The sequence below is a fragment of the Bradysia coprophila genome, unplaced genomic scaffold (assembly GCF_014529535.1).
Source record: "Bradysia coprophila strain Holo2 unplaced genomic scaffold, BU_Bcop_v1 contig_94, whole genome shotgun sequence".
NCBI lineage: Eukaryota > Metazoa > Arthropoda > Insecta > Diptera > Sciaridae > Bradysia > Bradysia coprophila.
The window spans coordinates 9,403,988-9,417,052 of record NW_023504022.1 but is presented as its reverse complement, the minus strand read 5'-3'; the positions used below and the strand labels follow the sequence as shown (position 1 = coordinate 9,417,052).

The 13,065-nt window shown below is 34.1% G+C and overlaps 1 protein-coding gene across 1 annotated transcript; it reads left to right on the top strand.

Moving 5' to 3' along the window:
- The first annotated feature begins 3,284 nt into the window (after positions 1-3,284).
- Positions 3,285-12,825, top strand: LOC119085334 (cuticle protein 8). The gene is made up of 5 exons (XM_037195718.1): positions 3,285-3,583; positions 11,679-11,813; positions 11,886-12,017; positions 12,156-12,350; positions 12,505-12,825. Exons 1-5 carry the CDS (start codon positions 3,569-3,571, stop codon positions 12,583-12,585), a joined length of 558 nt encoding a protein of 185 aa, XP_037051613.1. The 5' UTR covers positions 3,285-3,568; the 3' UTR covers positions 12,586-12,825.
- Positions 12,826-13,065: the final 240 nt, after the last annotated feature.

Below are 13,065 nucleotides of genomic sequence, written 5' to 3'. Positions count from 1 at the left end.
TAACATAACTGTTCTTCTGGAAGTCGTCACCGACACATTTTCGACAAGATTGGCTGTCAAAAAAAGTTGATTTTTGAGTGAAAAGACATCCTTGAAAGGCTATTTTATTCTAATTCTAACTGAGACTGGATCAGTGCTAATTTTCGGTTTGTTGTCACCAACTATTTTTTGACGGCTATGTATCAATTGATACAGCGTACAAAATATTTGCGGATATTTTACGGCAGCGTCTCACGGCAAATTCGGAACGAACAACTGGTGAATACCATGGTGGATTCCGCAATGATCTCTCAACAACAGACCAGTTGTATAGCATCAGGCAGATCATGGAGAAATGCAGAGAGTTCAATGTTGCTCTACACCATTTGTTTGTTGATTTTGAAACGGCATATGACCGGGTTTTTCGGAGGAAACTATGAAATGCGATGGTGGAACTTGGTTACCCCAAAAAACTTATTCATTTGGCTAGAATGACTCTGTCACATGTGAGAGCCAAGGTCAGAATTCGGAACAATCTATCTGATACCTTTGAAGCCTTGGAAGGACTTAGACAAGGCGATGGACTGGCAGCTTTATTCTTAAACATTTTTCTTGAGAAGATGATAAGAGAGAGCGACGTGGAAACCAGCGGTACAATCTTCAGAAAATTGAGTCAGTTGTTAGGATATGCTGATGACCTAGACTTAATTGGACGGAACATTGACATTGTTAAAGAGAATTTCACGAAAATTGAAGATAGGGGTGCTGATTTCGGTCTCAAGGTCAGTGAGAGAAAGACCAAGTACATGACAACTTCATTGTCTGATGTCAGATCAATGGACCATACTCTGGAGGTGAATGGAAAACACTTCGAGACTTTCGAAAGCTTTATTTACCTTGGGTCGCTGGTCAATAGTGATAATAGCATCGGAGAGGAAATACGTAGAAGGGTAACGCTTGGTAACAGGAGTTACTACAGTCTTCAAAAACTCATCCGGTCAAAAACACTCAACCGCAACCTTAAGTGCGAATTGGACAGATCGCGGATTCGACCAGTTTTAGCATATGGATCGGAAGCTTGGTGTATGACACAAAGTGACGAACAGACACTTTTGGTTTTTGAAAGGAGAATTCTTCGATCAATTTTTGGAGGTGTCAATGTGATAGGCAACTGGAGAAGAAGATACAACCATGAGCTGTATCAGCTTTATAAGGAGCCTGATACAGTCAAATTCATCAAAATCAATCGATTAAGATGGCTCGGTCATGTACACAGAATGAACGAGGAACGTGTACCACTGAAACTGCTAAATACAAATTTCGATGGAAGACGAAGACCAGGAAGCCCAAAAGCGATATGGAAAGATGCAATTGAGTCTGATCTAAAAGTACTAAGAGTGAGCGACTGGAGAACGTTGGCGCGGAATAGGTCCGATTGGTGAAGATTGCTGGAAGAGGCCAAAACCAATAGCAGGTTGTAGTGCCCGCCTAAGTAAGTATGTATCAATTTATGACGGAATTGATACCTAGAAATCAGCCATCTGTTATCGACAACGATATCGGAAATAATCGTTGAGGTCTGGCTTGTTTCATCTTATATAGTAAAATTCATGATTGAACAAACGAAGTAAAAGATTTTGTATCAAGTTGATACTTCACTTTTAAACAAGACATAGATTCAATGATTACGTATCTGGACACGTTTTGTCGTTTAACGAATACGTTGTAGGCGACTGATAGCAGTAACATTTGCATATCCATTTTTAGGATAAATATCAAAATCGGAAATTCAATTAAGAAATTTTTATCAGTATATGGGCAACTCCAAGGCACATGGATTTTTTTTGTCGAATTTTTCTTGACATCTGCACAGTGTCCTAGGAATGTTCAGTCTCGTAGGAATAACGGTTTTTATTTAAAAACATTTGAAACATATCTTTCACAGTGTTACTGTCACTGCTTGACCTATATTTTCACACCTGTCAATGGACGAAAATTTATATGACTGCAATATTATCGCCAAAAAAACATATTCTGAACTAATTGTGCATTAAGTGTGTTCCTTGAACGTCTATTTTATTTTACCATAGGCAAAAATTTATCAAAAGCTTCTACGTACAACAAAAGTTCTTGTCTCGGTTTCTTAGCCACACATGACATTCATCGTTTTTAACGTTAAGTACGAGACAACTTTACTGTCACTTTATGTGATAAATCGAGCTCTGTAAACGAAGAGTTCTTCTCGACCTAGACAAAAGATTGACATAGCAACTTTGCCGTAGTTCAAATTTGATAAAATTTAAAAAACAAAAGTGACGCTGAGAACGGATGGTATTGCCCATATATGTGACTGAAATATCTTCACATTTTAAGTTAGGATTCAACGTACGATCTACCTGGTTTCAATCCAGCAATCTCACGATCATGACTCTACCGACTAAATCACAGCAGATTGTCAAAATTAAGGAAATTTTTTGACCATCAATGCCGCTCGAGAAGTTAGGCAATTTTCAATTACTAAGAAAGATGATGACAGTCAAATCGAAAAAGAAGAATCTAAGCGAAGTGTTACAACGATGCTTATCAGCATAACATCAGGAATTGTATTGAAATGTCGCAATAATAAAAAGATCAACATTGAAACTGATGCAATTTACACAGAATGGAATAATGAAACGAAATATAGTCATAATCGTGAATGAAATAATAAGGTTAATTTTACATAAAGCAAACAAAGAGAAAGCCAATCACTGGCAGCACAAATTTATAAACAATTTAAATGATCTTCTCCGTAAGACAATAATCGCCTCTAAAAATGATTAGTAGAATCAAACTTTTTGTTTTTCTTCTTTCTTCATTAATTCCACCTGGTAAATTCGTTCAAAAATTTAAAACTGAATTAAACCGAAAGTGAATGAAATACATTCGCATATTACCTCCTCTATGATGGCATAAATGATGCGGTAACAAGTAGGTGCCTTTTAACAAATATAATAAAAAAATAAACTGTTCAAGTTACAATAAACAATGCACACTTCTTCAAACAATCTAAATAAATTTAAAGATGCAAGTTGAATGTTGCCTTTTTTCTCTCCAGTTTTGTTTGTGTGAAGAAGAATCTCCCCCACCTTACCAGTAAAAATACATCAAGAGGCAATAATGAAGCCACCCAATTCGGTATATTCTCATGACTATATGGGTATATGGGTAAAATAAATGTGTTTGGCTACCTTTCACATGAAAGATGTGAACAGCTAATATAAAAGCCAGAAAATTTATGAAAATTCTTTATTCTATCATTGCAACAAATCGTCTAAACAAGTATATTCGAGATTCGCAAAAATATTCCACTTTTTATATTGGAATATAAATCACCAGAAGTAAAAGATTTTTTTTATATATATCTCTCTGTGCAACTTTGAGTGTCCTAGAAGTGCTTGGCGCGAAATTATTTATCTTTCGATTATCCGCCAATACCGTTTATATTCGGAAATTTATCGAAAATCAATCGTGGAATATAATATTCTGTTGGTGTCGTGATTGAATTTTATGCTCTTTGGGATTTAAGTGCAACGATAAAAGTGACAATATGATCAAGTTTATTGTAAGTATTTTTTGCTAAGATCTTCATGTCACAAAATTTGTTTGTTTTTTTTTGTGGTCCGTTTAACGTTCTATAAGTTCTTCCGATTCTTATTATGTACAACAAAAAACGGACCACATTCAATTAAAGTGAAGTAAATTTTTTATATTTCGATGCTAACGTTTTTCTTCAACCGCTCCATTCCCAACACGGAAAAGGAACAAAAGGGAAATGGAAATTTTCCAACGAGTAAAAAATATATGAGAATTTCGGTGATGTTATTTATAACACGATAAATTGTGCATGGATTGTTCTCTGGAAAAATCCAAATCAGCTGAATAATAGTGGATATATGGGTTGATTTACCATTTACATGTACATAAACGTTCCATCCGTATTTACATTATAGCAACAAAAAAAAATGGAAATAAATTTATAAAAAGTGTCATTTCCATTGAGAAAATATTTTTACGATTTATCTATTTGGAATTTATATTATAATATGTGGAGATTCTTTGCAAAACGTATATTATATCAGAGAATACCTTTCATGATTCCTGGGTGATTTGTGACAGTTTAATTTTTGAGTTATTGGTCATGGAACAATGAACGTTTTTTTCCATGGGATATTATACTGGGTAGAGAGGGTAGCGCAATTTTTTTTTATTTCGCCTTGTGCTTTAACAAAATAAGTTGCATGTGAGTGCACATAATTTATGAACGATAAATAGGAAGAAAATAAAAAACATTTGCGAACGTTATATCAACTGCTAACTGCTCATTAATATAAAACGATGATGGTTCAAATGTTTGACATTGAATTTCACTAATGAACTTCATGCAGTCGAATATGTGTTTTATTTTCTAGTTACGATAGTTCGGATAATTACATAAAGGTTATTCGTACATGGAAATGATAATTGAGGTTTTTACATTTTACAATAATGATAGGGTAAGGTTCAATCTCCCATACTTAGATTTGTTAAATTTTATCGACACAACAGCGGACGATCACAAATATTAAGAAATACGGCAAACGGAATGACAATAATCTGTTACGCTGTTTGTTTAATGCATCGACTAATGTTTGGGCAAAACTCTTTTACTTCATTCGTTTTAACATATGTACATTTCGCTATATAAAACCACATTAGTCGGAGGTTATCGATTAATCAGATGATTAATGCCATATATTGCATAATAATGTGAAAACTGCCCGGCCTGACGTGAGTCTGACTTAATTCGAACTTGTCAGATCGGGCTTCTGATACCCCGTAAATTTCATACAAATTTTTCAATGATGTGAGGTTTGAGGGGTCAGTACAATTCATGTCAAACTACCAGGTTCAGGTAATCCAGCTGTTCCGAGCTTTAATTTACTTTAAATTAAAATCAACATTCTAGGCTCGATTTTTGGGTTGGCTCAGTCAATGAAAGTATAAAACAGGTATGGTCTATTGTCCGGAGGACATAAAAATTTGATTTTCGTACTTAAACGCACTCATTTTCATATTATTTTGACATAAAATGTGAGTGCGTTTAAGACGAATTCGCCGATCGACCATACCTGTTCTAGACTTTCATTGGGCTCAGTTCCCTTGACTGACTGATTTTTTCGATAGATTTGTGCAATCGTTACAAAAATATCATAAAATGAACTTACTCTATCATAAATCAAAACTTAACTTTCAGAATAAACAAAAGGAACCTTTTCAAACGAGCGATGCCCAAGTATTATTGTCGTTAAAGACGCTGAAAATAGAGCGTTTTTCTTGCTCACCTCTCTAATAAAAATGAAATTATTTTGAAAATCAGTTACTCGAGTTATCATGTTGTCAATGAACCAGAAAAAAATTCTCTTGGAACTTCCAGATTGTAAGCCTTCAAGGCTCAGGAATTTCATTTCCCGTCGAAGAAAAAAAAAGGCAATGACAAAGTGTGACAAACATTTTTATATAGTGAACACATTTTGTGACAACCATTTTCGAGTGATTTATTAGTGTAAGACCCATGACTTACAGTTAAGTGAACCATCTTTTCCTGATATTCTTTCTGCAGTTTACATAAGCTTTACAAACGTTTAAAAAGCTCAGACAATTCCGAGTAAATTTTTCCCCAAAAACACATGTGTGTTAATTTTCTAAATCAACGCTAGAAATTCAGCATAATTCGACCCTTATTCGTGGTATTACGTAATATTTTCCCCCGATTTTATTTCGAGAAAATAAATTTGCATTTATTTTCCAATATAACAACCAAAATTTTATCCTGCCTATATAAGCTTATTACTCATGTAATATACATCCCAGCGGCAAGTAGATGCTGTATTGTATTGATATTTTAATTACAAATAACGAGATATTTTGCAATGCCTCATAAATTCGTGGAATAGTTATGATCTATGTGCAGCATAATGGGAATTATTATTGAATTATTCCGATTTGAAATGTATATTATAATCGAAATTGTAAACAGGTTCGGTATGAATTTAGATACGTCCAACGTAATAATAAAGAACTGAAAATTGATATCAAAAAAATAATTACAAACGATTCTACGTTAGCGATGTGACTTCAAACAAAGGGAGAAATTTTAATTAAAACGTGATACCCACAATGTCCAGTCCTTCGTATCACGAGAGCTAAATTTAACCTTTTTAGAAACGGCAGACGCATCGCGTTCAATTCTTTCCCTTCATTTATTGAAAATGTCGGCTTGTGTTTAACACTGAAATCTTTTACTTCATTTGTTATGACATACATTCGTCTACATAAAGGAAACAATAACTAAAGCTCAGTCCTCACTTTAGTCACCATTGTCGATAGTTGATAACTGTTCAAGAAATTCCTAAAAAATATTAAAATAAAAAAAAACTCAAAATAAGACTCTACCATCGGTGAGGTCCTAGTTCGAAATCATGATCTAGTCAGTATACGAGCACACGATTTCTTGGCTTAAATAAATACTGGTACTTCTGCCATTGCACCAATTAGTATACGTGTTGTTACAGAAAAAATTAACTCCAAAATTTTGAGTCCAAATAAAATGTTTTCAAGCAGCAACAAAAACCATCCCTCAAATGAACGGCATGTAATGCTTCACAAATTGTTTCATCGAAATACATGATATTCTAAATAAGGTGCATCAGGTCATCGGTCATGTAAAAGATAATGCTAGCAACAAAGCTTGACGAACTCGAGAAGTAATTGAAATAATTTACAACTTTTGGTCTGTGCCAATTTCTTGATCAGATGTGTGTGATTATCAAATGGACCTGTAATTACTCTGGTTAGGGACAATAGAAGAATAGTCATAGCTCGAGAAATAGTTTCAAATGTTATAGAGATTCAGTACTCGATTCGGTGTAGCTAACCACCGAAAGGTTTCTTCTCCATTTACGTTTTACGTGTATAATTACGACAAGTCAAGTACACGTAAATTGGAGCAAAAAAATGGTAATCTTTGCTACGATAAAATAATTGTTTGAATTCAACAGACCAAAGTATAATTTAAATGAATTTCGGAATTTGAACTGGTATACACGAAAGTGTACCACTACACAAAAAAATTGACTGAAAACGAGAAAGATTGCACTTGGCTCTGTGTTCATTAACGGATACATTATTTGAAAAGAAATAGCAATTAGCATAAACACAAATTCAATCCAATCCGATGCTCATTTCATTACAAAATGATGTTTTTTAGATTAAAAAAAAAAACGAAAACGTTGCAGAATATTATGCACATATTACGTTTGCCGTCGTTATGAGAGTTTTGTTATTACGATCACCCGAACAGATTCTTTTTTTTTTTCATCTTTTAAAAAAGGTCAGGCGCGCTTGTAAGCTTTGTCGACATAATATCGCTGTCATTTAATTGAATTGGAAACACTGTGCCTTCTGTTTGGATGTATAATATAAATGCACTATCTGTTTGAATTTAATAAAATTGAATACAAAATACATAAGTAGTTGGATGGGAAACATTTTTATTTTCACAGGAAAAAAAAAAACTGATGGAATTGAAAAACAGAGAAGCGAATAAAACAACAAAACGCAATATAAATAACATCGCCTTAGAATGATAGTGTAACTCATTTTTCCATTATTTTTTTGTTGTTGGTTTTGTGAGAGGTATATATAAATGCATTCTGTCACACCTGTAATTTCATGAATGATGCAACGATTTTAATGCGATGAATGAAAAATTAGATTGTCATCACTTTACAAATTAAATCGCGTTGTGCACTTAAAGATACTTGTGTCAATTACGTGCAGTGTATTTTGTGTTTACAGTTTATACGTTTTCCGTTTTCACACAGAGCTTTTTTTTTGTATCACAAGTTAGCAGAACATAATTAGGGACAAACTATTGTCTTAACTTGTCATAACCATTGAACAAATTTATGAATGAAAATTGTTTTATCTTTCACGGACGACAAGGGTAATCGACAATTCATTCTATTATTTCGTCAGACCAATCTTTTACTTCATTAGTTTTAACAGGCAATTTGATATAAGGGATAGCATTTGCCACGGCTCGTCGTTATTGCCACTGTTGCCGCAGGGCCTATTTTTCCGAACTTTTTAAGGAACTTTTAAGAACGTTAGAAACTTCAGGAACTTTATGAACTTTTAAGAACTTTTAAAGAACTTTTTGAGTATTGGGTCATCAGTATCAATTTAGGAGAAATTAGTTCTTAAAGTTCCTAAAAGATTTTAAAGTTCGGAAAAGTTCTTAAAGTTCCGAAAAGTTCCTGAAGGTCTTACAGTTCTCAAAAGTTCTTAAAGTTCTAAAAAGTTCTCAAATTAGTGGTAGAATTCGAGAAGCGTTTGTACTTCTTGCGAGACATACTGGCGGCTACGAGTTAAAGTAAGAAAATATTGTCAATTATAAGTTCCCTATCCAATGATGTGATCATTTTACTTTTTCTTAGAAGAGATTTGCGCCTCTTTACTAATTCTAACGCTGAACTGAAATTCAAATCGATAATTGAATCCTTATGCCTGTGCCACACAATATGAGTGATGTACATACCATCTTAAGAGTTATGTAAATCAGATTAAGAAAATATAATAAATTAATCTTAAGAGTCAATTCGCGAAATTTTCGACCGGTTTATATGGAATCAGGATTGACTCCATATAAACCAGTCGAAGATTTCGCGAATAAGTCTCTTAAAAGTTTTTCATACGATTTGTACGAAATATAGGCAATATATAATTTGTACGAATTTGTAGGTTTGTGGCATGGGTTTACGATTTCGATCCAAAAATTTGAGAACTTTTAGGAACTTTTAAGAATTTTAAGAACTTTAAGAACTTTTTGGAACTTTAAGAACTTTAGGAACTTTAGGAACTTTTCGGAACTTTAAGAACTAAGTTTCAAAAATAGGCCCTGTGTTGCCGACAATAACAGATTTAGGCCGAGTGCCTAAAACAGTATATTATGTTAGAAGGGGCGTTTTTGACCCAGGTGGTGAAAGCATCCAAGGATGGAGCGAGCTCCATGTATCACCGAGTCGTATACAACCTTTTCCTTATAAAAGCCAACGAACGTTTTACATGCTTTTGACCGCAAAGTCAATTTACTTTTCATGCCTAGGGTTGTTTGTTCAATAAACAATGAAAATAATGAAGAATGAACTGTTCTAGAATTGCTAGAACTCTATCGCTTGAATGTAATCTTGAAATGACTTAGGTAGTACCCAATAGGTACTCGAAATTTTACTATTTCCGTAATTATTGAAATAAATGCGCGTAGTCAGCAACATATATGATTTACGTGTTACGGCATGTTTCATTTTCATTTACATTGCCTAATCACGTAAAGCATTGTACTTACGAGGTTCCAAGTTGTTATTTGACAAGTGGGGAATACAGCCCTCCCCTTCGGGTCGGGCTGCAACACCCCACTTATCAAATACACAACTTGGAACCTCGGAAGTAATATACTATAAATTATTGATTTAAAACAAACATCCCGGCACAAAGTGATCGGTGTGATTAAGACAGGAAATAATTACCCGTCTTGAAAAATATGAACAGTCACGAGTGCTAGGTAACGAAAAATGAATCTTTTTAATTGAACAATTCAAAGTTTATTCAACAATCGACATTATTTAGACATTATTCGACATTGCATTCATCATCATAAAGTTTAACGAATTGGAATGATGTGTGAACTTGACATTTATTTTTGGTATATAACAATAATTAAACCATTGATTTCACACAAGTGGATCGGTTCATTTTATAATTTTTTTCGTCTGCAGTGCAAGTTTAAAATAGAAATAATTTTCGTCCATGATTGTCATCACAATAGAAACGATTGAACTACATCCGTATTTTGATTCTACCAAGGACATCACTGGAGGCAGTAATTTAAGATTCTTTTCACGTGAATCTAATTTGAATTCTAAAAATAAATCGAAAACCGTTTATCGACACATAATATATTCTCTGTCCAAATAAAAATTGATAGAAAAGCTGTGTGGGTGTACGTACATTCTACAACAGACGGGCGTTATTCTTTTATTAAATTATTAGTGAAATACCACCGGCTTCGCTCGGGACTGCTAAATTGCAAATTATTTAATTAACTTTCTCTTACAATCATTTTCATGCGTTAAGTCAAAATTAAATGTTTCACAAAAATATTTTCACGCAAAAAAAATATTCACGCGTTACAAAAAAAAATTTACGCGTCAAATAACGCATGAAAATGGAAAAAATTTCCTACAAACTTTTCTTAGAAGACTGTATGTAGAAGTTTCAATTCTCTAGGACTTTCCGTCGGGGCTCCCTCCGAACGACAAACCAAACATTAAACTTTATATTATAATTTTATTTAAAGTCCTTATTTGGATGGTGAACGTTATACGGGTGTTTGTTTAAAGGGGAATTACATAAAGTACGTTTACTTTTCTGTCAACCTTTCCACCTTGTCAATCTTTGTCTGCTTTCAATGTTTTTCTTTTTATTAAGATAGCTGCCTTAACGTTAGTAAGGGTCGCGCACGGAGGCCTCCGTTGGGCCCATTGTGCTCGCTATAATTTTTGAGTTTACGAGTTACTATCTGTGGTGAATCTCCTTGTACTAAAAATGTAGCTCAGGATGTCTTGTGGGTGAAAGTTCTTTATCTGGTTGTACAGGATGGTATAGTTACCCAGATATTTCTTTCTGTTATTTATGAATGCCGGACACCAGCAGAGGAAGTGCTCTGCGGTCTCTGCTTCATGCCCACACAGCTCACAATTAGGGTCTGATCGTTTGCCAATTGTTGTTAGGTGCTTTCAATTGGAAATGGAGCAAATCAACTGAATGATTTATACGGACGGCATCAATTATATCATCTAGTACCGACTCGACGACAAAAGTTAATACTGAGTTCTAGCTAATGGCGTCAGAAATTTATGTTCAAACAAGTGAAGTAACAGATTCTACTAGAATCTGTTGAAAATAATTAGATCAAATCAAGTAGCAGATTCGATAACCATTATACCATCAAACACCAAACAGATTCGTTATGAATATTAAATGCAACGGAGGCGTGTCCATCACCTACCTACTGAACGTTATCGAGTCGACGTTTTTTGTGGATGTCCTCAATTCTATATTTGTGACGTCCATACTTTTCTTTCCTTTTTTTTCGATTACAATTCACGTTTAGTGGATTTGCCATACATCGCTAAATTTGATGAAAATATTTTCAAGAACATCCATGGTTACAATGTATATTTGGTAACCATGCGATGTCCATGGTATATCAATGATCAATACAAGCAATTGAGGAAATGAATAAATTGCAATTTATAAGTAAATTGTTATTATGGAGAAACTAGAGACTATTTTCGGGAAAACATTTTCCCATATTTTCCTTAATTTTTCCAAAAAATATATTTCGGAAAATTTGGAAAAATTTAGTAAAATGTCTTTCTAATTTCTAACATTACAAATCTTGCTTGAATCTCACTGAGATGACAGTCTCAGCTTTTCTATGGTGAATTTCCGGTATTATCGGAGCGTAAAGAAACCATTCACCAATTTTGGTTGAAACCACAGTCAATGTGCAGTATACATCAACACTACAAAAAATATTTTCCTTGTCGTTTCAGTGTTTATTAGCCTGTTTCACATACGTATATGCTGATGTAGCATCTGCTGGTCGTAATCAATACCTTCCACCTGATAAGGGATACAACTACGATAAACCAAACGTTCCTTTTCCATCAAACAGGCAACCAACACAAGTATTGTACCATTTGCACCGATAATAATTGAAAGCCACGGTTGAACTAAATTTTTTTCTTTGAATTATAAAGGTTCCCTTTCCTGGAACGCCCACTCCATCGCGGCCGCAGCAACCAACATTCCAACCCCGGCCACCGCCAAGAGTACCGTCCGTTCAACCAACTCAAGGTTATCCACAACGGCCACAGCAAGATAATTCCGATGTAAGTACTTGCCGATCGATAAGGCAAAATTCACGAAAGGAAATCGCAAAAACTGAATTTTCTGGTTGCAATCGAAACATCCGTGCGACATTTTCACAACACCCCAGAAATTTACATTATTTTTATTATGTGGCCTAGCATCACCACCATGAACCAGGAATGCCATTCAATTTCCAATATGCAGTTAACGATGCGGAAACCGCAAATGATTACACACATAATGCAGTTAGTGACGGTGACGTAACACGTGGCGAATATCGAGTTCAACTTCCCGATGGTAGAACGCAAATTGTAAAGTATACAGCCGATTGGAAAAATGGATACAATGCTGTGGTAAATGCTATGTTTTATGAAACAATCGCCAATTAATTTATTCTTCCAACTGAACGGGAATTTTTCCGTTTTCTAATTTTGTTCGATTTCATTCGAAACCATTTTTAATTGAAACAAAAATAACAAAACAAAAAATATTTCCAACCTCCATCAGGTATCGTATGAAGGTGAAGCTCGTTATCCAGATGCTCCATTCGGCGCCAGCAATAATGCCAATCAGGGATATAAATACTAAAATGTCACCACTCCTATTTCATGTTTACTGTATTTTCGCGAACCATCATAAATTAAAATGCATTACATTCATGTGAACCAGTCAAAGTCAACCGGAGAATTAATACAATTGAAAAACGAACAAAAATTTTTTATTTTTTATAATTTAACTTTTTCAAAAAGCTATGCCGTCGCCCGTTACCATTAATTTTACGAGCCAGTAAGTTTTAATATTTATTTTTTATTTTGTATTTATAAAACCATTTTTTTTTTAAATAAAATAAAATCGAAAAATTTTCGATAATTGAAATAATGTTTTCGTTGATTTATATTACACATTTTGTTCTCGTTAACGAACAATGGATAAACCATTTCTACTCGCAGCAGACACCGAAAGTGCTAATTTGATTTCAGTTATTCCCTTCGAATACAGAACAACCAGATGCGGTCTTTTAGGTATGTCGAATAACGAATAACGAATTAAGCAAAATAATTGAAGTAT

What these genes read in the sequence shown, in the direction of transcription:
- LOC119085334 (XM_037195718.1), top strand. An exon ending in CACAGCAAGATAATTCCGAT is followed by an intron (nt 12,018 to 12,155) that starts GTAAGTACTTGC and finishes TATGTGGCCTAG; the next exon opens with CATCACCACCATGAACCAGG. An exon ending in AAAATGGATACAATGCTGTG is followed by an intron (nt 12,351 to 12,504) that starts GTAAATGCTATG and finishes AACCTCCATCAG; the next exon opens with GTATCGTATGAAGGTGAAGC.